Raw genomic sequence first — 27,938 nt, forward strand, 5'->3', positions numbered from 1 at the left:
GTTCAATGTTGAGTAGGTAGAATTAAATGCTGAAAATCATTTTTTCTGTCAATACTACCAGTGTACCGGCGTCAATTAGGAAACATCCTATCCATTTTTAGGGATATCTTATTTTCTTTCGTTTTTGCGGCAAAATCGTTGAGTATCAAAAAATCTAGCTTTTGAAGTCAAGAAACGTATGGTTTAAGCCATTTTGAACTTTTAAAGTTTTTCCATACAAATTTGAAACGCAATGCGCCAAGCTGGCCAAGCGGAGACAAAACTAATCAACTTCCGATAAATTTAAAATTGTGCTATCAAGCTTCATTATATTAATAAAACGTCGCCCCACTCAAATATTTATTGTCATAGTACTTTTATCAATACATACATGTATCTTTAGGTTGTACGAAATTATGCGCAGTTCGAAATTCAAATAAATAGGTACCCTATTCAATTTTTGCAGAATCGTATATTCTTTCAAATCGTTTGCATGTAACGTTGCGCCACCTGCATGTAAATTGAAATTATCGTGTGACGAATTTGTTTTCTTGGGCTGATATGAGCATTTTCAAAACCCTCCTTTTCACCGATTCCTTTTGCGTGACGTTTCGTAAGCAGCCGTGTTTTGTTATGACAGTAAAATTTAACCATAACGTTGTATAACTGGATGGATCGCCGGATTACCGTAGAATCGAGGAACATTCATGCAGTTTGAACTCAAACAAAAAATTAGGGAACCATGCTATGTCAACGTTCGTTTGAAGGTGATTAATTACCTGATAATAATAATAAACTTTTCATAAATCAAACATTCTGCTTGCAGCAATTTTAAAATTGACTCGAAGGTTTTCAAACGTAACACTGCATGCCAAACCGGCGGATTACAATCCTGCACTAGTTAAAACACAACATGCAGCCCCACCGGTGCCTTTACCTATATTGCAGCCAAGACTATTATTTCGGCCACGTGAAATTTCACTTGACATCGGCTGTTCCCCAGTAGTAAATCCGCTGCTTCCACGAAAGGAGATTATCGACGTACCGCGGAGCAACCGAATTATCGAAAATCCTAACCAAACTCGCATTTTTGAAATTTCGGAAAATCCTTTGAATAAAATATCCAATGTGGAACTTCCAACTGGTCACGGTCGAACCACGGACGACAGTGGTATCCAGGCCGCTAGGTTGATCGTTATTCGACGTCGTAAAATGCGCAAACACAAGCTGAGAAAGCTTCGCAAGAAGATGAAATTCGAATGGGCTAAGGTAGGTAACCATCAGCAAGCAGTCGAAGGGGTTTGTTAGCATTTAATAATAAAATTCAATTTCGATCAGGTTCGACAACGTCGTGAGCTGCGTAAAGAGAAGGCTTTCCAGGCGGAACTGATAAACCAAATAAAGCAAGCGGAGAAGTTCTCCGCCGAAATGTACGTTGCCGAAAAGCTACGGCAAGCGACTGAAACGCCGATTCCCCGCTTGTGGAAGGGTAAACGATTGCCGCAGTTTATTATTAAGCAAAAATTGGGCATCGAATGAAATGATAGTTGGTAGTTTTATGCAGCAATAAAGGTTTTATTGGCATTATGTGGTTAATCGTTCGGTTTAATGATCCTCCAAAAAAATGCATTTTGTTTTTGATTGCTAATGGGTTATATACAACGCAGAAGTTAAAGCAGTTAAATTTTTGATATTTCTTACTTTTAAAGCAATAACCAACACCGATCCTTTTCCTTTTTTGTTTACAGTTAAGCTGGGGTCCATGATTTTGTTTCTTACAATATGCTTTTATTTGTAAACGTCTGAGGTTTCTACCGGGTTTTGAATATAGGTAACTTCTGAACATTTTTCTTCGGAAACGAAAATTTTCTGACGGATTTCATCGTACCGTGGAATGATTAGAAACGCATCCTTTTTTGGAAAAAAGTGCTCAAATTTTGAGATTATGTGGAATTGATCAACATTGAAACAAAAAGTTCAAAATAATTACGGAAATCTGTTGAAACATGTTTCGATTAATCGTGACAGTCACAATTTGACTCTCGGCTGGTCACATGTATTAGGGTACCTAATACACTTGCCAATTAGTTCAAACATCATCCACCCAAAAATATTCTTAACGCATATAGCGTACATCCTAGTATTAAAGTTAGTATATGATTTCTACTATATATAGTATATGAATAATATTTGAAACTTTAAATTTGATATCCCTATTATAATTGTGGACACGGCAAATAAAAATTTCGAACAAGCATGATAAAAAGACATTGTGCTGAATGAAAATGAAACATGTTACCTCACTTCCATAAAAATTTTGAAACTATATAAAATGGAGAATAATAAAGAGAACCACTTACTGTTTATCAACGTGTCCCACTGTAAGCTCTACAGAGAATCTTATCACCTAACTCTGTCGCCTGATGAATGAGATGCCAGAAATAGATCATTCATTGGCATTGACAACTGTGAGACGGAAAAGAGCACGCGTTTCGCGCAGTTGGAAACAAACAATGAACTGCTTCGGCGATTTAAAATTTCTCATCCTGGGTGCCGGTATTAACGGTTTATCCTGTGCAATGCGACTGTCGGAACAGTATCCTCGTTCGTGCATTGAGATAGTCAGCGAGCATTTCAGTCCAAACACTACAAGTGATGTGGCTGCAGGTTTATGGGAGCCCTATCTGCTGGGGGACACTGCGCAGCAGCTAGTAAAGTGAATAATTATTGATAGGTTTGAGTAATCATAATCATTTGATCAGTTTTTCTATTTAGAAAATGGTCCAGAGATACCTACCAATATTTCCATGAGATGTGGAAAGCAGGATACGCCGATGAATGTGGAATTAGTTTGATACCATATTTGGCACTTTCCTCCGAAAATCAATCAGGAGATGATGAATTCTTTTGGAAGGATTTTGTGTTTGGGTTTTCTGAATTGTCCGAGACTAGATTGATGCAATTTAGAGCTGAACATGGCATGAGATATTGGTAAGTATTTGCAGCAAGAATAAAACATAGTTTTGAACACGGCATCACCGTAGCTCTGGAGCCGAATTTGTAACCTTCACTTGTGAGCCAACAAAATTGCTGCAGTTCTACACTAGAACACTACGCTCGCGAGGAACGGTGTTCCGCCAGGAAACGATAGGGGAGTTGCTACGGTTTATCAGCGAGAATGCCTCATTCTCCAATGTCATAGTAATAAATTGTTTGGGTTTAGGATCAAGAGAATTACTAAATGACGATGCAGTCAGATCTTGTCGGGGTCAGGTAAGACGTGTTCATGCACCTTGGATGTTCCATGTGTTGATCTCCGCTGCCGGTTATGTTATTCCCAATACCGAAAGTGTTACTTTGGGTGGTACAAAGCAAACTGGTGACTGCGAACTGGAAGTCAGGTCAGAGGATACATTGGGTATTCATGATGGATGTACAGGACTAACACGTGCTCTTGATCGAGCACCTGTAATTGCTGACTTGGTGGGACTGCGACCGACACGAACCGCTGTAAGATTAGAAATTGAGCACGTTCAAGCAGGTGAGTTTATCGAATAATTCTTGATCATAAAATAACTTGAAAGACTTGACCAATTTTTAAAACATATTCTCACATCTTTACAGAACACAGTACCAACTTGGTTCCAATAATCCACAACTATGGCCATGGGGGAAGTGGTATCACACTGGCATGGGGCTGTGCAGGCGATGTCTTAGCATTAGTGCAAGATCTTCTTGATCACAGCCAGCTTCACCAGCGTTATCGTAGGAGGAAATCAAAGCTTTAACAATCATCAAATGTAAACGCTTTGTTTCAATTCTAAGATTGAAAACAAAAACAAGTTGCTTGTGATTTATAATATATTTAAATACACAAAGTAGTGATTGCATATTATCGCTTTTCTCCGGCGTTGAGAGAAATCCCCTGCGGTGAGCAAAACGCGGATGGAAACAACCTGACATTGACGGTGAGAAGACCAAATTGATAAGGCAATTCATTTAAGTTAGCATTTCGAACTGTGCGCTTCAGGTTCAGTTCGCGTCCGGTTATCAGCAGAGCCAGTAGATACTCGTAGGTTTGCCTGGTGTTTGAACCGTGAAGCTGTTCTTTTCCACGAAGCATGAAACAAATAGTTGTACTTGGAGCAGGTGTGAACGGGTTGTGTGCCGCCGTTCAGCTGGCCGAGCATTACTACGGTGTGGCCAACGTGACACTCATTTCGGAGCAGGTGACACCAGATACGACCGGTGACGGATCGGCAGGTCTCTGGGGGCCGTACTATTGTGGAAAAACTTCGGATCATAAAATTGTGTATGTGCATTTTCTGTTTGATATGCATCACGTTAGAAGATTTTTTACTTTTCATCAGCATAAGGATTTCTTTATGCTAGATCGAGTTTTGGCAGCTTTGGATAATTAAAAGTTTAGAATATGCAAATTGATCGATCTTGGTGCTTTTTTCTCGTGTCATATTAATGAATACGAAACCGAACGGTGTTTGTCTAGTTCAATTAGGAAGTATTTAATAGTAGACTAAGAAAAACTTTATAGAAAACCGCGGAGAATTTCGCAGGACAAATAATTGTTTTTTAATTTATCTTCGTTTTCACGAAATCGATTGTTTTCCATATTACTCCAAGAATGTTACGGAGCGCAAGCATTTATTATGCTGTTCAATAGCGAATTTGTTGATGGACCCGGGTGAGGTTCAAACTTTTTTTTACTCATACATGCAATTCGTACATTAAGAAGTACGCTCAACGGTGGCTTATCAACGGACTGTTTGTTTGCAATCAAACCACTTTTTCAGCATGTTTTTCAGTTGATTATTTTCTTGCTACATGTGGAGAAATTGTGATGATGTTCAGGTTTCGAATTTCATAAGCCATTTACGAGAATGATTTACTATCGTTTAAAAAGTTTGATCTACTGTGAATAAAAGAAACTTTCGATGAACATTTTTTCTATTCCTTTTTGTACAGTTTAAAATTCAAATAATACGTTTTTTCTAAGATTTTGATTTTTTTTACTACTCATAGACACTGTAGATATTTCGAATGCTTATTTGAGTGTTATCACTCAAATTAGTAAAATTCAAAAGCGTAGGTTCTGAGTTTAGTAGTGACTGAATAGTTATGAACCATTTTCATAAAATCTGTTTCACAGAAGTGATAGAGAATTATAAACCTAGCAACCGCTCAAAAACCATTTACAGGGTGTGGCAGAAAATAATACGAAAATGTGTAAACTTTATTAATGGGTAATTTTTTGTATCTAACAGCTTATTTCTGGTAACAGTGTATTTAGTTACGTTACGACGCTGCTCGTGCAGAAGATGCCGAAGGTGGTTTCCGGGATGGAAGAATGTCATTTGACCTTACTTACTTTACTTATTGTGTTGGCCAATGGACTGTTCACCGGTCTAGGGCCGAACAATTAGAAATGTCCAGCTTCTTCTGTTTTGAACTGCCGTTCTTCAATCATTTCGTACACCAGCAGAACGCGCATCGTTTTCCTCAGTGCACACTGCACATCCACCGAGTGGGAGGCCTACCACGGAGTTGACGGCCTCTTTCTGGTTCAATACAGAAGATAGTTTTGGTGGCTCTCTCGTCAAGCATTTTGCTTACATGTCCAGCCTGTTGTAGTCTTTAAAGTTCTTGGCCACACTGTTTTAGATATAGGCTCAGTTAATACAGTTACTTGTAATAGTCCACATGCTCTGTGTTTTAATCGTAACATTTTGGCGATTATAATGGGATTCCAGGATTAAATTCGCTGAGAGCTTAAATGCGATAAGATATTAATAAATTTCGATTCGAGGAGAAAAAAATCCGACTACAGTTTGGGCTAATCGAGGCAAAACTGATAAAATAAAGTGGACATAACCTCATTCCAGTGCAAAATGGAAAAGTCGACAACGCTAGTGCCATTTGATGTGTCGGACACGGCGTCCATCGCAAGTCGGTGGGTTAAATGGAAAAGATCGCTGCAATTGTTTCTGGAAGTAAATTGTGTGGCTTTGGCTTCACGCAAACGTTCATATTTATTGCACTACGCAGGCCCAGATGTGCAAGACATATTCTATAATATAGAAGGACATGACGCAAATCCGCCCCAGGGTTCTGATGTATTTACTGAAGCGATTCGTTTATTGGATGCACATTTCGCCCCATTGAATAATATTCCGTATGAAAGATGCGTATTCAGAAAAATGGCGCAGCAAGAAAATGAATCAGTCGAAAAATTTATACATCGACTCCGTCATCAGGGCCGACTTTGTGATTACGGAGCTGCATTGAAATGCGCATTACAGAACAGGTATTCGACCACTGTCTGTCAGATTCGTTGAGAGAAGCAATATTGAAAAAAAATTAATGTCAGTTCAGGAAATAGCAGAAAAAGGAAGAGTGCTGGAGACCGTAAAACGCAACCGAGATCAAATGAGTAAAGCGGTCGAAGAAATTCCGTTGAACTTTGTGAAAAGGCAAGTACGTGATGATGTTTGTTTCCGTTGTGGAAATTCAGGCCACTTCGCCAATGATAGGAAATGTCCAGCTAGAACCAAAATATGCGACAAATGTGGAATTACGGGACATTTTAAGAAGATGTGTAAAACTAAAATCAAGAAATCTGAAAAAATACCTCGACGTTGTCTTGTAGAAGCCGCCAATCCTCTTCCGTGCGCACTTCAATATAGATATTAAGTCGTCAGCATAAAGCAGCCTAAAACCTTTCTCAGAACAAAACCTGCGCCGTTAAAAGAAACAAACAGAACAGTAGCGGGCCCAGGTTGCTACCTTGAGGCACTCTCGATTGGTTTGAAAACGGTCTTGGAACGAAACCGTCAATGTTGACGCAAAGTTCCCGCTCTGTTGAATAGGAATTCAACATTAGTTGCGAAGAAACGCCTAAGCGAGTCTGCTTGTGCAGACATATTTTACCGTTGATTTTATCAAATGCCGCGGTTTCCCGGCACTAAGAAACCGACACTTCGTTCTACTGCTTTGCCGCCACTGTAGTCGATGTGGTAGGAGTGTGTGCAATATGGTCTACTGCACGGAATTTCCTTTCTCCGAAATTCTTGATTAGGAAAAGTTTCGATATGTTGCCTTACCAGGATCGCGATATTTACATTCTGCTGATGGGACTGCTGTGTGTAACTGGTGAGATACAGCATTTCTTACTCAGCTGCTTGCTCCGAAACAAACGCTTATGGCACCGCCGGTGACTCGTGTTTCGGCAGTCGTAAGGCGAGATAATGTAGAGCTTAGCTTGCTTAGGGGTTCTAATTCATTGTATACGCACCACCCCTCCATATCTGGAAGCCTTTTCGCTACTCACAACCTGTGACCCGTTCGATTCTTCGCAGTTAGGCTGTGCATATTGGAATTCACATTGAACACTGCAAAAGCTTATTGAGCTCTGTGAGAATCACTATGACACCCACCCCAAACCATGTGATAATCATTCGGATTATTCCATCCAAAGAATGTTGAAGAATGGTGGTCCTAAACAGAGCAATCCGGAAGATGAAGATCCGCGGTTTGAACGTACGCTAAACGTGATTCCAGAGCTAAAACGAAACAATACTTCATTGTGGAGCGGGTAACTCTTTCGAAGTTTTGGTTTTGGTCGAAAGCTTTGTGGCTCCCTAGGGGTCCAGATTATTCGATTTGGGCGTATGCTGTAGCACTGCACACTTTGAAGTCTGTAATACTACGCATGTGGTTGTTGATACCGGAGGACTGCTTTCAGAAGACATGCTTTGTTATAAGGATGGCATTGATAAAATGGAGGACAAATCAAGTGCATTTGTTTGAAAGAACCTAATAAAGATAACTGAACTCGAAGATTTGAATATTATTGCTACCAGTGATTATTGAGTACCAGAACTAATGGTCGTTAGAACTGTGTTTTTGAACTGATACTGAAAACCTCTTCAAAAATTTAATAATTTTCAGCAAATGGTCAACCGCGACACACGTGTTCTTCCACCAGCTATGGAAAAATGGCCTAGCAGCACGAGTCGGTGTCAGTCTGCAACCGTGCACACGGCTTACAACTGACCCCCAGGGCTATCCGGATCCAGTTTGGAAGGACATCGTTTTCGGCTGTGAAAAACTCTCACAGTCTGAGCTGGATCGGCTGAGCTACGAGCACGGACGGCGCTATACTGGAGGGTATCATTTCGCCACGTTCACCTGTGAGCCGTCAGGACTACTGCCGTATCTGTTCAACCGGTTTGTCAATGTTGGCGGTAAGTTCGTACGGGCAAGGGTGGATAACGTGGAGAACATTCTAGAAAATCGTAAAGTGGATCTCATTGTTAACTGCACCGGACTAGGATCGCTCAACATGCTGGGCGATAAGGAGGTGCTATCCATTCGAGGACAGGTAGCACGAGTTTGTGCACCGTGGGTCTTTGAGATAATCCTTGATGACAGCGATGACGGCAATTACGTTATACCAAAGTAGGCAACCGGAATTTACATTTTTTTACAAAGCTAATTTGGTGTGTTCTTTACAGTTCAGAGACGGTGATACTAGGCGGAACGCATCAAATGAATGACTTTAATCGGAACATTAACAAGGATGATAGTAAATTCATCTTCGATGGATGCGAACGAATGCTGCCTAGTCTCCGTAATGCTACCAAAGTCAGCGAGTGGGTAGGATTGCGACCGGGTCGTAGCACCGTACGGTTGGAGTTAGAACGTTACGTAATAGGTAGGAACATATACTGTTTATATTTCCATATAGCTATTTATGCCTCTCTAGTAGCTTACGAATCGCAACTGATAGCGATAGAATTGACAGTTGTTGGGGGGTATTTTTCCGCAAGATTACATTTCCCTTATCAGATGTTGTTTATTCAAACTGCACAATGAGAAATTGCAGTCAGTGTTAATTCCACCTAATGATTTGTTTTATTCATAGGCGAGCAAACGGTCCCCATCATTCACAACTATGGGCACGGAGGATGCGGTGTAACGCTTTGCTGGGGTTGCGGATCCGAAGTTGTCGAACTTTGCCAACGTCTAGATTTGACAAAGAGCACTCGGTCCAAACTATAAACAACCGGTAACGTTCGGATCAATCAGATTATCGCCATAGCAATTGTAAAATACGTCACATATACATATATTCCACAGATGAAACTTTTCTCAAATAGGAAAAAAAAAGTAAAATATACGTACCTTTAAAACACTTAATTTTTGTGTCGTTTTTTTAAATAAACGATCGTCGCGTAAATGTAAGATTCACGTTAGAGATTCAATAGCGATCGAACTGAATCACATCCTTCATTAAAAAGCCTCGTAGCTGCCAGAGAGCATCGACCACTGCTTCCGGTTTTTCGCGTCCCTTCTTGCTGAGCCAGTGCGTCGGAAGGCGACTGGCGTCCTGGTTGGGAATGGTTTCCCGGGTGGCGGTCAGAGTTTTCTGCCAAGGCGTAATGTATTGCGAGTTGCTCTGCAAGCCTTCGATGTAGCGAATGTACGCTTCCGAATGGAGAACTCGCTGCGGTCGTGGCGGGACTGTAACGAACAGTGGCTCTGCCGGGGGAGCTGGTACAACTGTGAAGAGGAAAAATAGTTTGGTTTAATGAAGGGTTTGTAGGGTACAACCGGTGGTAGAGAAGCATGCTTCTGGCAATCTCGCGCGGCGCACGCACATAGCTATTCTGTCTTCTAGAGCGATGCAAATGAATGTAATTGTTATTACCATGCCTTTATGAAATTATGAACTATGAAGGTTATGACGGTTTTTTGAAATACGGTACTCTACCATTATTCTTGGACTAAAGAAACTGAAATGCCGATACTTTATGTGGTGGAACACGGATTTCATGCCTACCGAATAAACAAATTTCGATGAATTTTCAAATGACAAACTTTGCACAGTAACCGAATTAATGCCAAAGAGCTACAAAAGAACATCTATAGTAGGAAAAATAGAATGCAACAATGATAAAATGCTAATCTGGAAAAAACTACAAACACAAACAATTAATAGAAAATAAAAAATATGGAAAAAGTCGATTAAAATGGGAACATATAAACAAAAAATGTACAGAAAAATTTAAAAAACATGTGGAATTTAGAATATATGATTTTTTTTGTCACAAAAACACTAGCTCAAATTTAGCAAAAATAAAACTTGCAAAATATGAACAACACATGCCTAGTCTAGTTTAGTCTACACTAACACAGCCAGTAGGTACTTGAAAGAATCCAGGAAAATGATATCCATCATTTTTAATACTTAAAAATGATTTCCAGATATTTTTCTTTCCAACGGCTAGGCCTACAGTGTAGCGCAATTGCGAAGTATTACAAAACGTGCAGAACAAACCAAAAAATGAAAATAAAAACTTTTAAGAAGTAAAAAGCAGGTAACTAGAAAAACAGAGATGTAAGTATTGAATAACTTCCAAAGACTAACAATATTTGACAAGGAATAAAAAGCTTGCAGGTGTCCCTATAAAACTTCAAAAAATATGAAAATAGCTACCGATCATCTATTAGAGTCTACAAATTTTCTAAAATTTTGATACTTCCTGGTTAATATGTTAACAAAAGTTTCACAACAGTTGTTTACTTATATATGGTCGGTGTTAAGTCAGACCGGACCAAGTCACAAAAATGAAAAAAAAAAAAACGATTTAGTGACAGCATTGGACCAAGATTTTCTTACGCTACATTACACAGTAGTCAGATTTCGTTTATCTCAGAAACAACAGCAATAACGGCAATTTTTTTTTCTGAATGACCAAAGAAAAGTGATCATAGTAACCAGTCAGAATGGACCAACTGTTCGCGCTTATGCGATTGCAAATCGTTCACGGGTTGATGCAAGCAAGAAAAATGAAGGAACTCTCAAGTGATTTTACAGATTTCTCTGTATCAGAGGACTCTTCCTTATATCTGTTGTCGGAATCTGATAAGTTTCACATTCTGCCGTCTATTTAAATGTGTTTTTTGGTGTTTTATTGTTATCACTTAACTGACCAGATAACATGCCTCATAGTGTGCAGACAGAGTGGACCATGTGTCGAATACAAAAACGTGGTTATTACGGGAATTTTCGGCATTGGTGTAAAGTCAGCATAAGTTGATTTTAAAGCTACCATGTAACTTATCGTAAAGCCTCAAAACCCGTTAACATAATAAGTATACTTTACCAGTAAATGAAAAAAATGTACATGGTCCGTTTTGACTGAAAACATAACTGAGAAATGTTTATCGTTAGTGTGGGTGATGCAAAATTCCACAATTTCAGAAACAAGTTAGAGTGGTTCAGACTTCGAAGTTAAAAATGTTACCACGGAAATGTCTTGGGAAGGTTGAAAAATGGGGTAAGCGAATGTTTGGCATGGAATTTCAAAAAGCGAAATATGCAGATATTATGCATCTACTGAAGTACGTTCCTCCAATCCACCGTCAATTCTATGAGAATTTACAACGAGATAAAGAAAAAGAAGATGATCGCGAGTAATTTTATCAAGTAATTAATTTTGTTATCAATTTGTTGAAATAAATATAATTTAGGTTACAACACTGATAGAACGGACACGTAAACGGGACCAGACAACAACACTCATTGCTCTTACTTAATATTAAAGATAAATTATGAAATTTACCTTTTTAGAGTCGACCGGTTTCGAGCATTTTTATACTCATCTACAGGACGAGGCCCGATGTCCAACTGATAACAAATGTTTTTTGTTACAGCTTCCCAGTCTCAGAGAGATGGGGAACTCCGTACTGTCTTTCTAGCTAGGTTGAAGAGAGGTGAAATAACTGGTGCGTCATCTTCGTTCATTAAAGGCTCCTCCGCGTTAGCAATGTACATTGATTCCCATGCATTCAGCAGAGAAACTTTCTGGGCGGTTTTAATTAGCTTCGCACTCTCCCAGTCGATATCATGGTGTTGTTGATCTTGTTGTTTTTAACTGCATGTTTATGCTCTCTTAAACGGGTTTTGAATTTTCGGCGAGTTTGTCCTAAGTAAATTGCTGTGCAATTTTTGCAGTTTATTAGGCAAATTCCCAGCTCTTTGGAAAAACTTCACAAAAAAGGAAACAGACAAGATGTTCGTAATTATCGTGGTATAACATCACTAAGCGCCTGCTCGAAATTATTTGAAATGATTCTAAGTGATCATCTGCTGTTTCACACAAAAAGCATCATCTCTAGTGATCAACACGGTTTTTATCCTGGTCGTTCTGTGACAACTAATATGCTTTGTTTCACTTCGGTATACACAGACTTGAAAGCTGCGTTTGATAGAATTGATCATCGAATATTACTCGAAAAACTCGCTAGAATGGGTGTCTCCAACGACCTGGTTAAATGGTTGCAATCGTACCTAAGTGATAGAAGCCTGAGTGTCAAACTTGGGTCCTGCACATCCCGAGGATTTACAAATACCTCCGGCGTTCCTCAAGGGAGTAATCTTGGACCGCTCCTTTTCGTTTTGTTTATAAATGATGTCGCATCCCGTCTTGGAAGAGGATGTAAACTGTTTTATGCTGACGATCTAAAGATATTTATGGTCATTGACAAATTTTCCGACTGCCAAAGACTGCAAGATCTGTTGGATATTTTCGAGGATTGGTGTCAAAAAAACCTAATGACTATTAGTGTCCAGAAATGTGCTGTAATTTCATTTCATCGATGTAGTAATCCCATAAAAGCCACTTATACAATCGGACGTACACCTCTTGCTCGTGTCAATGAAATTAACGACCTTGGGGTACTACTTGATGATGAATTGACTTTTGGGCCCCATCGAGCCAATATTATTGACCGTGCAAGTCGTCAGCTAGGATTTCTTATGAAGGTGTCTAAAGATTTCACTAATATCCATTGCCTGATATCGTTATATTCGGCGTTAGTAAGATCGATTGTGGAGTCGTCAGCTGTAGTGTGGGCACCATACCAGACAATTTGGATTGATAGGATTGAGAGACTGCAGAAGCGTTTTATCCGTTTCGCACTTCGTAGACTTCCTTGGACAGACAGGCTGAACCACCCTCCTTATGAACACCGTTGTAATCTGTTAGAGATTGCTTCTCTGGAACGTAGAAGAAAAATTCAGCAGGTAATGGTTGCTGCTAAACTTATTCTTGGTGAAATCGACCGCCCGGCTCTTCTAAGCAAGTTTTCCCTGAATGCTCCTGGTCGAATTCAACGCAGATCACTGGATGAAATGTTTATAACGCCGTTTCATCGCTCTGTCTTTGGATACTTTGAACCAATCTCCAGAATAATCCGTACCTTCAACAAAACTAGTCAACTGTTTGATTTTGGATGTTCCTCGAATATTTATAAACAGAAACTGCTATCAGCTAGACTTTTTCATTACCTGTTAAATTTAAGTAATTTTTTTTTTTTTTATTCATTAAGACTATAACTTGCCAGATGAATTATAAATAATAATAATAATAATAATAATTTTGTAGATCTCGGATCGTTCATCTGGGGGGACCTTGTCTTTTAGGTTGCACAGCAGTTCTCGCAAAGTGTTCCTACTTTTGTGTACAACCGCCAACCTATGTTGTTCCAGTGCGTTTCTCATAGGGTTAGTGATAGCCGGGTAGAACGGCAAGCTAATTCTTCGTCTCGTCTCTTCTCTCTCCGGTTGCAGGGTAGTTGCATTCTGGCGATGTTTTTTACGTTCGTGCTTACGAAGGATTTTGTCTACAAACCTCCGGTCCAATCCATTCAATTCAGCAGCTTTTCTAATTTTTTCTTTTTCCGAATTGAATTCCTCGTTTTCCAACGGAATGTTAAAAAGGCGATGGGCCATCGAGTGAAAAGCTGATTGTTTTTGTGCACCAAAATGGTTTGAATCCGAAGTAATGTAGCGGTCTGTTGAAGTGGGGTTTCTATATATGTCAAATTTCAGAGTGTTATCTTCTTTCCTTGAAACGAGGAGATTTAAAAACGGCAATTTACCATCCTTTTCTTTTTCCACTGTGAATTTGATCGAGGTATGTTGTGCGTTTATCAATTCAAGTGTTTTTGGCAATAAGCGTGCTTTTGTCACAGCGAAAACGTCGTCCACATAACGCTTCCAAATGCGTGGAAAAGCTATGTCTTTTTGTGCATTTACTTCAAGATCGCTCATAAAGACTTCATCTAACAAAGGTGACAGCTTATTGCCCATGCTGAGGCCATAGGTCTGCTGGTAGAACTTGCCACGGAACAAAAAATAGTTATGTTTCATGCTCATTTCAGCTACGGCTAGATACGCCTCAGCATGGTTTGGCGGGGCACGTTTACGGTCCAAGTGTTCACGTAGACTCTGTAATGCACCGGCTACCGGCACGCTAGGAAACAAGGCAGTAACATCAAACGACACGAGGATTTCACTTCGGCGCAATTCGAGGTCCTTTATTTGCTCCACTATCTCTATCGAATTTTTTATACTATTGCCATGCGTTACTGGGTACTTACGCATTTCATTCACCTACCATGCTGCCATTTTCTCTGTTGGTGTACAGAAATTCTAGGAGATGGGGCGCATGGCAACCGGATTCTTATGAATTTTTGGTAGGCAGTATAACGACGCTACCTTCGGATTCGGAACAAGGAGTATCCTCTCGAGTGTGTCATCACCCATCAAGCGGGCGATCTTCTGACGTACGCCATTGGCTCCTCTATCATCACGTTAAGCGGATCCTTAGGTTTACCATTTTTAATATACACCCTTTGTACGGACCGGCTTTTATCATTTCGAGTACGCGCGTATCGTAATCCTCTTTGTCCATAATAACCACCGCGTTTCCTTTGTCAGCACGAGAATACACTACATTACGTTCTTTTAATTTTTGGACGGTGTCCCAATTATCGGGTTTAGCACATATCGAATTTTTTGCGTTTGTCATTGCCCGGGAGATACACCCTGCAACATCGTGACGAATTGCCGATTTGGATGAAAAATCGTGGTATTGAACTACGCTCTCAACACTGTTCACTATTTCGGCTAGCGGCGCACACCTCGGAGTTATTGCAAAGTTTAAACCTTTGTTCAGAAGTACTAACTCTGTGCGAGTGAATTGGGTGACGATTTGTACAACACAAAATTTTCTATGTTTTTCGGGAGTCGTTTTTCCGGTTTTTGTGTTCGCACGAGTGAACGTAATTTTTTATAATGTCTTTGCCTCACCTGTTTCACCCGTTTTGAAATAATGCAGTGAACATTAAAAAGCACCTTTTGCCAACACTCATCTTCCCTCTCTGCACAACTACGGGCGACACATTCTGCTACAGAGTGGTATTCTACCTTTTTTAGAAGTCGTAGGTGCAAAGCATATAATTCTCCTCGACAATAGACACTTCCCTATGTTAATATTAAGTAAGAGCAATGAGTGTTGTTGTCTGGTCCCGTTTACGTGTCCGTTCTATCAGTGTTGTATTATGAAGTTTTACGTTAGCACTGCTCATATAAATACTAGTATAATTTAGGTTGTTCGAATTATTTTTGATCAACCCATTCTCGGCGAGTGATGCCATATGGCATCACCTGACATTTGAACTTTGATTTAAGTTTAACTATCACACTTGAAAATTTGCAACGATGAATCTATTCAGTACGGTTTGAGAACAGATTGATCTTTAATATACAATACAGTTCGTGTCAATTGTACATATAGTTGATGAGTAATAAGAGTCTGAAGTTCATTTTTTGAGGCAAACATTGATTTCTCTTCGCATGGATAGGGTTAATTTTGGTGTCGCAGAAGCTAATAATACAAATTCAAAACTTTGGACTGTGGATGAATTGCCTAAAATTATTTTTCCAATTGTTCAGTTATAATGGACCAAGTCAATATAGATTCTTCTTTGGTTTAGTCAGAGTGAACCAAGTTCACCTAACCAGTTATAAAATTGTCTTTGGTAAACTCATAACGCTCGTTTTTTTTCAATTGTCACATCCAATGGTACAGTTAAAGAGTATCTCTAACCTATAACATTAAAATTGCGTAGTAATATTGAAAACTTCGAATTTCACACAACAACAAACTTCAAATTCGTTTTTCTCGAAATGATCAAAATGTCACTTGGTCCTGTCTGACTTAACACCGACCATATAATAATAAAATCATTTCGTTTTTTAGAAAAAAATTAGAAATGAAAAAATTCTAGTATTTCACACCACTAAATGGGTGTGGAGAAAATATATTCTTAATCACGACCTTACCAATGTTATGCAATATTTGTCCCTAGTTTTGCCTAATATAACACCTATTGTTCTTCCCCCTCTCTCAAAAATTGATATCGGACGCATGCATTACTCACTAAAAAGCACTGCTCTCGGCAAATTAAAAAGCAAATCAATGAAAACCAAAACTCACAATTATAGTACGACGCAGGAATGTAATTACTTGACTGATTGTTTGCACCCGGACCGGTGGCCCCGCTTTGCTGTGAAGTGCTCGGAGCTTGTGCAGATGCCCCAGCAGGTCCGGATGCGGCTGCGGCCGCCGGACTCGACGATGTTCCCGCAGCTTCCTGAGGTAACGTTGGGCTTGCCGTAGCGACCGGAACCGGCTGCTGTTTGATTGTCGATGGATGCGGTTGGGAGATTGATTGCCGCTTGGCTGCAACGAAATTTTTGCTGCGATCCTGCGGTAGTACAACCTTTCCACCCGTCTTGGTGAGGTGCACCTCGCGAACGTGCTTCACCAGCCGTTGCATGTGCGGAAAAGGTGGCATGTTGCGCCGCAGTCTAACGCAGTTGCGCCAGATGCATATGAACTCTGGCTCGCTGGCTTTCATGAACGTCTTGTACACACATCCGGTCACATCGGTGATGCAATGTTCCATGCAGTCGAAAGGATCTTCGAATTGATAGTCGCATTTTTCCCAGCAGCATTCGTAAACCTGTGCAAAAGCGAAATCAGTGTTATTTATTTTGAAGGTAGGGTTTAGTTAAACAAAAAACATGTAACTAAGAACACATAACAGAAACAAAAGGGCCGTGTTACTAAAAGTTTCTATAAAGTATCCATACATGATTCGGTACGATCTCCTGCACGACCGGCCCTTCTGATTTAGTCGGCGCAGGACTGGGACAGTTGCCTTCTCCGGATTCCGCTGCAAACTTAGCCGCATTTTCCTCGTTCATTTTGGAAGCCCGCTGTTCCCAGGTAGTTTTCTCGTAATCCGGCAGTGAGCGCCATTCGTTGCCCACTATGCGAGAAACCTCGCCAAAGGTGGCATCCGGATTGCTGGCACAAATGGTTTTGCGATGTTCGCTCGAGTATAGAATGTACCCGGTAACAAGCTTACGGCCAGCTTGTTTTGGTTTCTTTCCCGAAGCCTGCGGGGTGACGGTTGGAGGAATGGGAGACGCCGTGGCAACCACGTCCGACCCGATTGACGGTGGACCATCAATCGAGTCATCGATGATGCTGAATTCATCCTTGCACTCCTGAAACGACGAGAGGGGAGCAGGACACATGTGTGTGCTTGTTTATTTCTCAGGTGATTGATACGTTTATGTTAGGTTTGTTGCGGGGAAGGTCGAAATGTGTTGAACGGAAACGAATTTAATAGTCGCACAAATATTACCTTCTCATGCATGCGATTATGGTTTAATGTGTGGATTCGTGTGACAAATACTATGGACATTATAAATTTTTTTAAATTGATTATGTGTCATTTCATAATGATTAAGATTGATGTTGAGTTACAGCAAAAACATTCAGACAACAAAACGATTCGATTGTATTATGCATCGATACAAGTTCTGTTAAAGTCGCTCGGATTTTTTTTTGCTTAAACAAAAACGAGTGTGGCTATAAATATATGTATGAACTTTTTAGGTTAGCAGCATTTATGATTGTTTGAGTCAAGTCAGTATTATTAACATGCTAAAAAAACAAAATTTTAGTTTAGTTTAAAATAACATAACACTTGAGGACAAGCATTTCTTTTTATGCATTTCTTAGAGTCCAAAATCGGTATTTAAAAAGATTAATTTAAAATACCAATAGCGAGGAATAAAATTAATGTCAATGTAATTGTCAAACCTTTTCAAACTTTTTTTCTGCCTAAATTAGGGGTTATGTACATATGCAAGAACTAAAACGATTTTTTACGGAAACTACACATTTTCAAGAATTTTTTAAAACCGGTGAACTAGAACTGAAATCACCAAAATTTACAGCATACTACTTTTTGAAAAATCGCACAAGCAGAGAAAACGGAGACTCGATTATCTCGCAGTTTTAAGCCGATAATGCTAATTTATAATAATCGGAGTGATTTTCTGAGCCCAACGCACTTCGGTATGCTAAAGGTTTCGAAAACCTATTTTTCAAAGAAAAAAAATCTGCGCATATGTATTTAACCCCTTAATGAATACCTCATAGCTTAAAAATTGTTGCGTTCAAAGACTAGCATTTGGGAGAGGTAATTCATACCGTATCCGTAATTCTAACCTAAATAAAGAAGCCAAAAAATTAACAAACAGTAAAGCAAATCTTCCATGATTACAACTTTTGTGGATATAAGTTTGAGCCGGGAATAAAAGTTTCCAGATTTCATGCAATTTTCATCTGATGTTATAAGTTGTTGAGTAATAAGGTTGTTTTATACTGTTACCGGGAAAGAGCATGAACATTAAAAGTAGTATCTAACAATTAACCTCACGGCAAGGACAGGATACGAGAAGCTCTAACTATTAGAAATCAAACAGTGCTCTAAACTAAAACACAACTAAACGACACCACATCAGTAGAGATGGAGAAACGAGTAAAATATTGCTGGTATTTACCAGATCGCCCGACGGAATCGGTCGATTCTCCTGCAATGCTGCGATTTCACCGCAGGTGACCTACAATAACACACAACAGAGGAACAAAGTGATTAACACAAAAAGGAACACTCTCACACACGCGCGCGGGCTGGTGAATACCGTACCTTAGGTGGGTTTATCGGTCGCCGGAAGTGATAAATTTCGTCGGTCGTCACCATCTGCGAGTGAGTGAACTTTTTGAGACCGCCTGCGCCAAGCTTCCGTATTTGCTTCTTCAGCTCGTCGTACACGGATTCGCACAGGAACACGTCCACTTCCGGTACTTCGGTTGGACGACCTACGGGAAAATGGCACTGTAAACTCTGGTTTATCACATACAAGAAAAAAAAACGCATTACGTGTAATGTACTCAGGTTGTTCCAACACGGCGCATCGGCCTACGATCGCTACTGTAGGAGTGGTCTCTTGAACAGTTGAAAGCAGAACCTCTTGACGGTAGAATAATCTGCTGATAGTACCCGGAACTTCCGGTGGAGTAAGCAACCAGGGTCCACGGAAGAAAGCTTTTCCGCTGATGAAAAAAAAGAAAGTAATAAAGCTAGACAGATAACACACGTATTCACAGACTTACTCTTTTGTTTCCCAGAGCGATTGTATTTGCGCAACTGATTGCTTCCCAGTTTCTGTAGCCACGTAAACAAAGTCTCCAGTTTTAACGACGCCTCCACAGACAGTGTTGTACTGCTCGAAAAACACGCTGCCCTCCTCTCCACCATTAACGTACACAATCACGTTGGGTTTCTCTTTTTCTGTTAGTGCCTCTTGCATTTGCAGCTCAGATAGTTCTTCCTTGTGCTTTTCGACACGTTCTTTGAAAACGGACATGACTCGCTTGACGTCAAGTGGAGTTTCTCGTGGAATCAAATTGACCGGTTCATTAGCACGGACCATTGTCCACGTTTTAATCTTCTTGAAGCAGCGTCCTCGGGAGCTGTATCGGGACTCGCAAACATACACGTCCTTGTCTTGAAAGCCTTCGGGTCGCATCTTGAAGTAGTCTTTTACGTGCATCACAAAACACTTGTTCTGCGCTTGTGACAACGGAATGGCTTGATGTTGATCACTTTTGAATAATTCCTTTTCCATGAATTTGCGCGTCGTTAGGTGGTACGTTTCGTAAGGCCTCAACATCATGTTGCCGTACATCATTTTGATGTTATCATTGTTTGTCCACAGTCGCTCGATGTACATAACGCCGGGTACTGCAAAATGAGGGTTAGGGTTTGGTAGAATAAAAAAACTTTATGTTACGCTTACTTTTATTATCTGGAAGGTCTACGTAGACGAAATCACCCGGAGAAAATACTCTTTGGTCAATTGTCATACTTTCACCTTGCGATGGTTGCTAGAAAAAAAAAATAAAAAAGATCAACTGTGGTGTGCCGAAACCCGGGATTGAACCGGGGACATTTAGATCTTCAGTCTAACGCTCTCCCAACTGAGCTATTTCGGCTGATGAGAGGAAAGATCTAAAAGTACTTCATGAAGCATGCTTAACGTATGTATAATAAAAAGCAAAAAGCTTTGAAATAAATCTACTTTATCGATAGTTTAGCTACCTTCGTAAGGTATTGAAATTCACGGTATACTGAAGTTTTTATGCGTAAGGCAACAATTTAGGTAAACCAACATACCATGGCATCCGATTCCGTATCCGCTTCCTCCTCCAAGAGTTTAGTCTGACGCAATGCTTCCACTGCAGCACTCAAATGCATTACACTGTAGCTTAGGGCGGGAGATTCGAGAACATTACCGTGCCGGCAGAGTTCGTCCCGTTTCTTGATGAAGAACGATTGCATCTCGATAGAATCCTCGAAAACCTGTGAATCCGTTCGGCTAAGTTTTCGTGCCCGTTCCAGGCAGGTAAAAATATCCTCCTGGAACATGTCCAGCCGTTTGTATAAACCTTTATCTAATCGACGTTTGATTAAATCGAGCGAAATTCCACGGACCCTTGAATGAAGCATAAACGTGTGTAAAAGTTTTGCCATTAACAAAACATACTGGTTCGACTTACTTAGTTCCATCGGATTCGTCATGTTCCGGTAATTCCGACAGCGAATCCGAATAACAGCGACCTTCCTCATCCTGGTAGTTGTACAGACTGGTGAACAACGACAGCAGCAGCTCCTGAACGGCCTGCGGTACATCCGGAACGGTTTCATCGCTTCGGAGGGCCTGTTTAGTCTGAATGACCAGTTGCTGCAGACATAGTGCGTCCTTGTAGATTTGTGAATCCGGTTCGTTGTATTTGCAGGCGTTTTCGAACATAAGCATAAAATCGGCTGCCATCTCATCTACACTTTCATAGCTCTGCTTGCGAAGCTTCTGTTCGATCTTGTCGATGTCGATCGGGTTCTTTATGATATCATAATAGTCCGGATATTCCTGAAACCGGAAATCGATTATATCTTTGACACGAAAGTGATGGAAAATATTATAAAACGAGTATAACAGAAGAGATGAGCAAAAAACTTCCCATACCGGGAATCGAACCCGGGCCTTCTGGGTGAAAGCCAGATATCCTAGCCACTAGACCATATGGGAGGCTATAATGTAGAAGTTGTTAGTAAGCATATTTCAGTTGAATGCGAACTTAGTAGACGAATATAAAATCAAGCTTTTCAACAAACAGTGCTGCCAAATACTAGATTACTTCGAAGAATTAAGGTCGACTTTTAGATACATTTTTGATTGTTTGGAAGTTACATAGGGGCCTATTACAGAACACGAGGCGAGCAAATTTACGAAACGCGAGTGAAACTTGGATGGTGACGAACGAGTCGAGCAGTTTACTCAGACGAGCTACTCGTTCAAAATCCAGCTGACTCGCCGTCTGTAATATAAAAATTTAACAGACGAGTTACTGTCAATGGAGTATAGAAAGGTACGGAAATGGTTTGAGTCTCAGGTTTAAAGAGCCCTGTTTTTGTCAACATTGATGACGTAGAAGTTCAAAAACATGTCAAAAATGTCCAAAAATCAATGTTCGGTATATTTTCTCAAAAAATTTTCATAAGTTACGACAGTTTACGGCTGAAAAAGCCTTTCTGTGTCAATAAACAATGCAGAATATAATTCCAAATGGCATTTTCTTGTTTTTGGACATCCACGTCACAATTCAAAAGCACGTGGTTTTTGTCTATTTTTCTTTACTACTACAGACAAATGTCTTCTACTTTATCACCTTTTTATACCTCATTGAGTTACTTTAACTCTGGAATAGAAACGAATACTACACTCAAAACAGAGAACACGCACCTGCGTCGTTTTCTGATAGCGTGTAACTATCTTCTTGCTGTAACGCATGCATGACTCAAACGAAGTTTTTAGTAATATCAGGAATTCGCGCTGACGGTGTTGCTGATATTTGTTTGGTTTTGGCGTGCGAAAAAGAAGGAAGGAAAAATATTTTTGCTTTTGTCATCACGCACATTTCGACAATTACATACGAGAGCTTACATAAGTGCGAACAGCCTTAAAAATCTTTTTCAACGCGAATAATCTGCAAATTTTACAGACTAATTTTTCGAGTCTGTGTTTTTTTCAATTTGCATAAAAGTTTTTTCAGAGTTTTGAGTTCGACCGTAGTAAAGTATGTTCAAAATTGTAACCAAAGCCTTAAATCGAGAGAAGCGCAAGTTTAATTATCGAAGTACGCTAGCATGATTATTACATAAAGCTTATGAAATTTATTATTTTACGTAAAAACAAACCAAAATATTTTGTGAAACGACAATGAATGCAAAAACTGTTTGCGATGAATATTTTTTCGAGCAACTGAAAGGTATCAGTTATAACAATACTCATCGCAAAAAAATGCTTTTATTCCTTGGTTCAAATTGGCAGTCGATGACAGCTCATTCTGGTTCATTTTGACACTTACACAGCTTCGTATCCGTTTCTCCCTCCCAGCTTTAACTCACCACTTGTCTCGACTTCTGTACTAGGCCTCATTAATAGTACTTTTCAACAATGGATTAATGTCTTATTTATAGACGTAAGTAACGACGTGACGCAGAATTTATTGCAATAATTAAGTTTGCAGTCCCTTTACTGACAATAGTAATTAAGATCTTAATCTCCGAAAAAGCTTAAAATACTGTAAATAGTACTTATTTTTTTAAATCAATTTTTTCACTGATTCATATATTTTAACTTATGATGCATTATAAAGAATGCGGGTTTTCCATTCATATATTTAGAAGTTAGACTGTAGTTAATAGAAACCCGGTTTTTTTTTGTTAAGTGGGTTCGTAATAGAAAGTATTACTTGCCTTTCGACACAATTTTAAATGACCGCCTTTTCAGAGCTGTTAAATTTTGCATACCAATTTCGTATGAAAAGTTTACACGATAACGAAAAAATCAAATATTGTGATTGAGAATTCTACATTCAACTGTGCAAATAATGAAGCAGCAAAACGATTCTGCCAACCCTGCCAGACCGAGAAAGAACAAAGCTTTTAGTTAGGACACCCACCACAGCCTGCTTTACCAACATTGAACATTCTCTTTAATTTTATAGGATTTCGTACTTTCCTAAATAATCATAACTAAAAATTACCTTTTTCTTTCCACAATGTCCATCCAACACAACCAGAGGCGGTGGTGTATGAAACGGAACACCGGAAAGAAAGAGAAAAAAGAAAACATAATATACACTGTAGCGCAAGTGCAATCGATAAGCGGGCTTCACTTGCAGTGTTACATTAGTGGTTACGGTTGAAACCAACAACATACCTATCTCACGGGTGGGGGGGAAAATTGGGCCAATGGTACTTACATTTTTCGAAGGCAATTTAACAAAGATATAAGATAACTGTCGGTTAGCTTTCGGTTCTCGGTATTCCCGAACGCAGTCGTACAGATGTTTCAGTTTTGATTCCAATGTATTCAGTTTGTTCTTCGCTCTGGATGCCCTGGAACGAAGAAAGGGTTGAGTGTCGTTTTGTTTCTGATTTGTTCTAGTCACTTACGCTTTCGGTGTACTCAATCTCTTGCTAATGGAAGAAAATTCTTTCAATTTCTCATTGAGGGCTTTCTCGAGTATGTTCGCGTCCTCGTAGATCATTGAACCTTCTTCATTGTACTTGCGGCAGTTGGAGAACATCAAACGATAGTCTCCTACGATGTCATCCAATGTGCCGTACCGATCGGTTTTGATATTGTTCTCAATTGTGGTCATATCAATCGGGTGTTGAATCACTTGATAATAGTCTGGATACAATTTTTTGGAGGGTTTCTCCATAAATAGTACCATCGGTTGTCGCCCTGCATGGGTGAACTCGACCATGTATTCATGTAATGAGAGCAACTTTTTCTTGAGTGTGGCAACAAGCGACTGACGATTACCAGAACTCCTTTGTAGGGGCGTACTGGTAGCTCCTGCAGTTGAGCTACTAGCAAGTGAATGCGGTGGCGATTGAATAATTGCCGCGGAGCTACGCGGTCGGCTTCTCTTTATGGTATTCGCGCTTTTGGCAGGCGTCACGGTCATAATTGAGGAATCGGTATCGTCTTCTTCATCACTGTCTTCCAGATCGCCAGCATCGATAAGCTTTTGATTGAGTAATCTTTGCATTTTAACGGCATCCTTAAAAGGTTTAAAGAAAGATTACTGAAAATTTTAATTTTTTTCATGACAAACTCTTACCTTATAAATTTTACTACTCTGAGGATTTGCTTTCTTAGCGTTGTCCAACATCACGTATAAATCGGCGCTCATATCGGTCACGTTAGAGTACAGGCCTTTCTTCAGCTTGTTGCGCACCTGTCCCATCGAGATAGGCTTTTTAATCTGTGCGTAATACTCCGGATGGAAACGACGGTTCGGCAGCTTCCATAGTGATTCACCTAGCGGAGCGCCTACAGCATTGGGATCTATAAGTGTTCCGCGTTTTCGCAGAATAGGTGGAAGAGTTTGGGTTTCAAGCGGCAGGTAGAGTTGGAATAGTTAAACCACACAGGCGAGGTTGAAAGTGTAGGGGACAAGGGTATTCGAAAGGAAGTGCAAAACATTTGGCAGGGAAAATAGGGCGGAAAAGTGAAATAAAATCAAAATTAACCGAAATTGCAAACAATATTCTAATTTGGTAGGAAGGAAACACAAACAAAAACTATGTAAATAAATACAATTTTTACCGTTAGTGTTTGCGGTATTGTACAGCTGATCAAACAATTGCCACAATGGACCATCTCCCTCTGTTTCCATCGAATCATCTAGCTCGTCATCCGAACTTTCCGCTTCTTCCTTGAGAGCTGCGACCATCGAACTTAGGCTTGTCCCAGTTCGTGCCTTTCGATTGGCACTTTTACGATAGCGGCCAGCTTCAATATCTGCCTTTCGATTGGTAAATATTCTTTTCAATGTTTTAGCATCCTTATAAATTTGGGAGCCTGGCTCGTTAAAAGTGCAAGCATTTTTTATCATTTGTAGTAAATCTTTTTCCATGTCATTCAAATTGGAATACGCATTGGTTTGGATTTTTACAGCGATGCACTTAAGATCGATCGGATGGTCAATTACGTCGTAATATTCGGGATAGAGCTTCTTCGAAGGCAGCAGTTGAAACATTCGGTGCAGCTCTCGGTTCTCATCGGTTGCCGTCATCACTGAGTTAAACATTTCTTCGTACGGATCGAAATCATCAATTTCGGAATCGTCTTCATGTGTAGATTTTCGAGGCCGATTAATCTTCCTAGGTTTTGGTGTTTCAATCGCCTCGTGCTCTTGTTGGCTTTCCAGCAGCTTTGTCCTGTTAACGTTAAAAACATCCATCAGCTGGCAGGCATCCTGATACTCAGGAGACTCGGGTTTGTAGAATGCCTTGGCATTATTCACAATCAATTCGATATCGGTTTTTAAATCTTCCACATCTTCATAAGCTTCCGTTTTCAGCTTTTGTTGCACCTTTAATAGATCGATTGGATTGGCTACAACTTCATAGTACGATGGTTCCTGTCTACGCTTGGGAGCACGTATGAAAGTGTCACAGAGTGTGCTACCGTCCTCTTTCTTAAAAGCGCGAATTGACTCGTAAAGATGCTGACAGAGTTCCGACTAAAAAAAAATTAAACATGTACACAATTGTATTTCATTATACATAAACATGGCACAAACCGGATCTAATTTTTTCTTCTTCCGTGAAAATAGTGGTGCAGGAGATTGTTCTGGAGTAATATCCTCATCACTGTCTTCCTCCAGATTACTGTGTAATGAATTAGCTCGCTTTCGTTTGTTCATTTTATAAAGTATCTAGAATTATGACACCAAAAACACTTGAAAACTAAACTTTGATAAAGCACATTAGTTCTTATAAATTACCGAAATTTTTACTACAGTTAGTTGAGATGAAACTTTTACTGCAAACTTCTGCTGATATCTATTCGAAAAATTATGTTATTTAGCGATTTTTCATGAATTTTATTTCTGCTCAAGTACACCTGCACAATACAAAAACAAAATGTCAGACAAAGGCGTCTGATGAGGCTCAAAGTGATAAATACAAAGGTACGATCATTTCTGAGAAATGTATTAACAACATTATTGGAAACAAAATGTACATGAAAAAGTGCCAAAGCGAGGACGAAAACTCATCCTTTTAAATTCAAGTTGTAGAAGAGTTTATTTGTATGGTTAGGTTCTTTTATTCATATAAGTAATAAAATTAGCACAACTGAATAATTTGTTCGTCCACACCTTGTTCTTTAGCACACTGCTATTCGATTTCGAGTCGGCTTTTTCTTTATTTGCTTGTTATTAACTTGTTCCAGTCGATTGACAGCCCGAAGTGGGCGACGAGTTGTGGCGTTGAACCGGCTAGGTGGCGACATGAGCGCTTTTAGAATATCGAAAAATGCAGTAAACAAATCGCTTGCCTGTGCCGGTTAGGCAAATTAATTTTCTTGATTCTAATTTCGATTAAAACAAAGTCGACTTTTGCGATATCTACACTTAGTCAAAAGACTGTTGAAAATCAAAAGATTAGTTAAAGATTTTTGCTTCAAGAAGTTTAAATTTATTTTGGATAAGTTTTGAAAACTGTAAGTTTTCGATTATTTAGAAAAATGCCAAGTATTTACCCGAAAAAATTTACGATGTATTTTGCTGTGTATTTTATTGTAACCATAAAAAATATGGTTGTTTTTACTCTAAGGTTGCAAACGTTTTTTGTCATTACCATGTTTAACAACAATTTTCACTGTTGAATCTACCACCGACAATAATTTAAATATGAAAAACATTGTCAGTTTTTTTTAAATGTATGGGAAAAATATCTGAAAAAAATGCTGTGAGGATACACAACAACCACATACATAAGACATACGTAACACTCAGGAAGAAATCTTCCAAAAAAGTTGGTACAAAATACTACTCGAATGGTACCACCCTCTGAATAAAATTACTGTTTGAGTTGTTTTTTAAGGCAGTGTACCTGCGCAGCCCTGCATTTGTCTCGTTCCTACTCGAAAAATGCTGCATTGATTCTGTAAATAACTTTTTGACAGTTCCTTGTGGGATTTTCTTTGGGGCTCGATCAAGCCGAGAAGAAGAAAATTCATTTTGTTCATTATTTGTCGAGCAGTTGGACAGGACGAGGTACGGAGTACTATGGGGCAACGTGTACCATAAAAAAACCCAATGTTACGTATGAAATGACAAAACACGTTTGCAAGCAAACATTGTAATGACAAAAAAATATTTACACAGGGGAGGGGGGAGGTACGGAGTACTATGGGGCAACGTGTACCATAAAAAAAGCCAATGTTACGTATGAAATGACAAAATACGTTTGCAAGCAAACATGGTAATGACAAAAAAATATTTACACAGGGGAGGGGGGGGTGAGTTCAGCGTTATGTATCAAAAAATCTCTGGACCCTGTTCAAAAACGAGCATTTTTTATCATGCAACTCTTACAGCGTTACGCAATTTTTATGGGGGTGGAGGTAGGTGTTGGCGTTACGTTACGACGAAAATGAACGGAATGAATTTTCTTCATAGCGGCTCTACTCGAGCCCTTAACAAAATCCCTTACGAAACTGTCAAAAGTTGTTTACAAAATCAATGCTGCATTTTTTGAGTGGGAACGAGACAAAGGCAGGGCTGCGCAGATACACA

General features: G+C 39.6%; 4 protein-coding genes and 2 non-coding genes across 12 annotated transcripts; 3 read left to right on the forward strand and 3 right to left on the reverse strand.

The window, feature by feature from the left end:
- The first annotated feature begins 590 nt into the window (after window positions 1-590).
- LOC129726778 (aurora kinase A-interacting protein-like) lies at window positions 591-1,575 on the forward strand. Its single transcript, XM_055683859.1, has 3 exons — window positions 591-746; window positions 806-1,248; window positions 1,318-1,575. Exons 1-3 carry the CDS (start codon window positions 722-724, stop codon window positions 1,516-1,518), a joined length of 669 nt encoding a protein of 222 aa, XP_055539834.1. The 5' UTR covers window positions 591-721; the 3' UTR covers window positions 1,519-1,575.
- An 827-nt stretch (window positions 1,576-2,402) lies between these two features.
- LOC129726776 (D-aspartate oxidase-like) lies at window positions 2,403-3,869 on the forward strand. The gene is made up of 4 exons (XM_055683855.1): window positions 2,403-2,695; window positions 2,755-2,970; window positions 3,024-3,520; window positions 3,604-3,869. Exons 1-4 carry the CDS (start codon window positions 2,403-2,405, stop codon window positions 3,765-3,767), a joined length of 1,170 nt encoding a protein of 389 aa, XP_055539830.1. The 3' UTR covers window positions 3,768-3,869.
- Window positions 3,870-3,993: 124 nt separating this feature from the next.
- Window positions 3,994-9,195, forward strand: LOC129726777 (D-aspartate oxidase). 3 transcript variants are annotated; one of them, XM_055683856.1, is made up of 4 exons: window positions 3,994-4,291; window positions 7,945-8,454; window positions 8,511-8,710; window positions 8,921-9,195. In XM_055683856.1, exons 1-4 carry the CDS (start codon window positions 4,101-4,103, stop codon window positions 9,055-9,057), a joined length of 1,038 nt encoding a protein of 345 aa, XP_055539831.1. In that variant the 5' UTR covers window positions 3,994-4,100; the 3' UTR covers window positions 9,058-9,195. The 3 variants fall into 3 exon arrangements, with proteins under 3 accessions (XP_055539831.1, XP_055539832.1, XP_055539833.1); XM_055683857.1 differs by having other exon boundaries at window positions 8,511-8,698; XM_055683858.1 differs by lacking the exon at window positions 3,994-4,291 and adding an exon at window positions 5,275-6,467.
- On the reverse strand, window positions 9,101-26,286 carry LOC129726775 (protein polybromo-1). Of its 5 annotated transcripts, none has more exons than XM_055683850.1 (16): window positions 26,142-26,286; window positions 25,938-26,072; window positions 24,959-25,877; window positions 24,471-24,682; window positions 23,794-24,410; window positions 23,601-23,736; window positions 20,832-21,202; window positions 20,449-20,767; window positions 20,072-20,159; window positions 19,386-20,016; window positions 19,153-19,325; window positions 18,919-19,091; window positions 18,773-18,832; window positions 17,006-17,425; window positions 16,347-16,875; window positions 9,101-9,558 (listed from the first exon to the last, which is right to left on the reverse strand). In XM_055683850.1, exons 2-16 carry the CDS (start codon window positions 26,058-26,060, stop codon window positions 9,257-9,259), a joined length of 5,073 nt encoding a protein of 1,690 aa, XP_055539825.1. In that variant the 5' UTR covers window positions 26,061-26,072; window positions 26,142-26,286; the 3' UTR covers window positions 9,101-9,256. The 5 variants fall into 5 exon arrangements, with proteins under 5 accessions (XP_055539825.1, XP_055539828.1, XP_055539826.1 ...); XM_055683853.1 differs by having other exon boundaries at window positions 20,832-21,172; window positions 24,471-24,697; XM_055683851.1 differs by having other exon boundaries at window positions 16,377-16,875; window positions 24,471-24,697.
- Trnaf-gaa (transfer RNA phenylalanine (anticodon GAA)) lies at window positions 20,195-20,267 on the reverse strand. Its single transcript has one exon. It is a non-coding gene; the product is annotated as a tRNA-Phe (tRNA).
- Trnae-uuc (transfer RNA glutamic acid (anticodon UUC)) lies at window positions 21,290-21,361 on the reverse strand. Its single transcript has one exon. It is a non-coding gene; the product is annotated as a tRNA-Glu (tRNA).
- Window positions 26,287-27,938: the final 1,652 nt, after the last annotated feature.

The sequence above is a fragment of the Wyeomyia smithii genome, chromosome 3 (assembly GCF_029784165.1).
Source record: "Wyeomyia smithii strain HCP4-BCI-WySm-NY-G18 chromosome 3, ASM2978416v1, whole genome shotgun sequence".
NCBI classification, from domain to species: Eukaryota; Metazoa; Arthropoda; class Insecta; order Diptera; family Culicidae; genus Wyeomyia; species Wyeomyia smithii.

What these genes read in the sequence shown, in the direction of transcription:
- LOC129726778 (XM_055683859.1), top strand. Translation starts at nt 722, where the DNA reads ATGCTATGTCAACGTTCGTTTGAAG. An exon ending in ATGTCAACGTTCGTTTGAAG is followed by an intron (nt 747 to 805) that starts GTGATTAATTAC and finishes TTCTGCTTGCAG; the next exon opens with CAATTTTAAAATTGACTCGA. An exon ending in TGAAATTCGAATGGGCTAAG is followed by an intron (nt 1,249 to 1,317) that starts GTAGGTAACCAT and finishes AATTTCGATCAG; the next exon opens with GTTCGACAACGTCGTGAGCT.
- LOC129726775 (XM_055683849.1), bottom strand. Translation starts at nt 26,060, where the DNA reads ATGAACAAACGAAAGCGAGCTAATTCATTACACAGTAATCTGGAGGAA. An exon ending in ATACGGAATCGGATGCCATG is followed by an intron (nt 20,160 to 20,448) that starts GTATGTTGGTTT and finishes TTTTTTTTCTAG; the next exon opens with CAACCATCGCAAGGTGAAAG. An exon ending in AGGAGATCGTACCGAATCAT is followed by an intron (nt 16,876 to 17,005) that starts GTATGGATACTT and finishes GCTTTTGCACAG; the next exon opens with GTTTACGAATGCTGCTGGGA.
- LOC129726777 (XM_055683856.1), top strand. Translation starts at nt 4,101, where the DNA reads ATGAAACAAATAGTTGTACTTGGAGCAGGTGTGAACGGGTTGTGTGCC. An exon ending in ACTTCGGATCATAAAATTGT is followed by an intron (nt 4,292 to 7,944) that starts GTATGTGCATTT and finishes AATAATTTTCAG; the next exon opens with CAAATGGTCAACCGCGACAC. An exon ending in GGCAATTACGTTATACCAAA is followed by an intron (nt 8,455 to 8,510) that starts GTAGGCAACCGG and finishes TGTTCTTTACAG; the next exon opens with TTCAGAGACGGTGATACTAG.
- LOC129726776 (XM_055683855.1), top strand. Translation starts at nt 2,403, where the DNA reads ATGAATGAGATGCCAGAAATAGATCATTCATTGGCATTGACAACTGTG. An exon ending in GAACATGGCATGAGATATTG is followed by an intron (nt 2,971 to 3,023) that starts GTAAGTATTTGC and finishes GCATCACCGTAG; the next exon opens with CTCTGGAGCCGAATTTGTAA. An exon ending in AATTGAGCACGTTCAAGCAG is followed by an intron (nt 3,521 to 3,603) that starts GTGAGTTTATCG and finishes ACATCTTTACAG; the next exon opens with AACACAGTACCAACTTGGTT.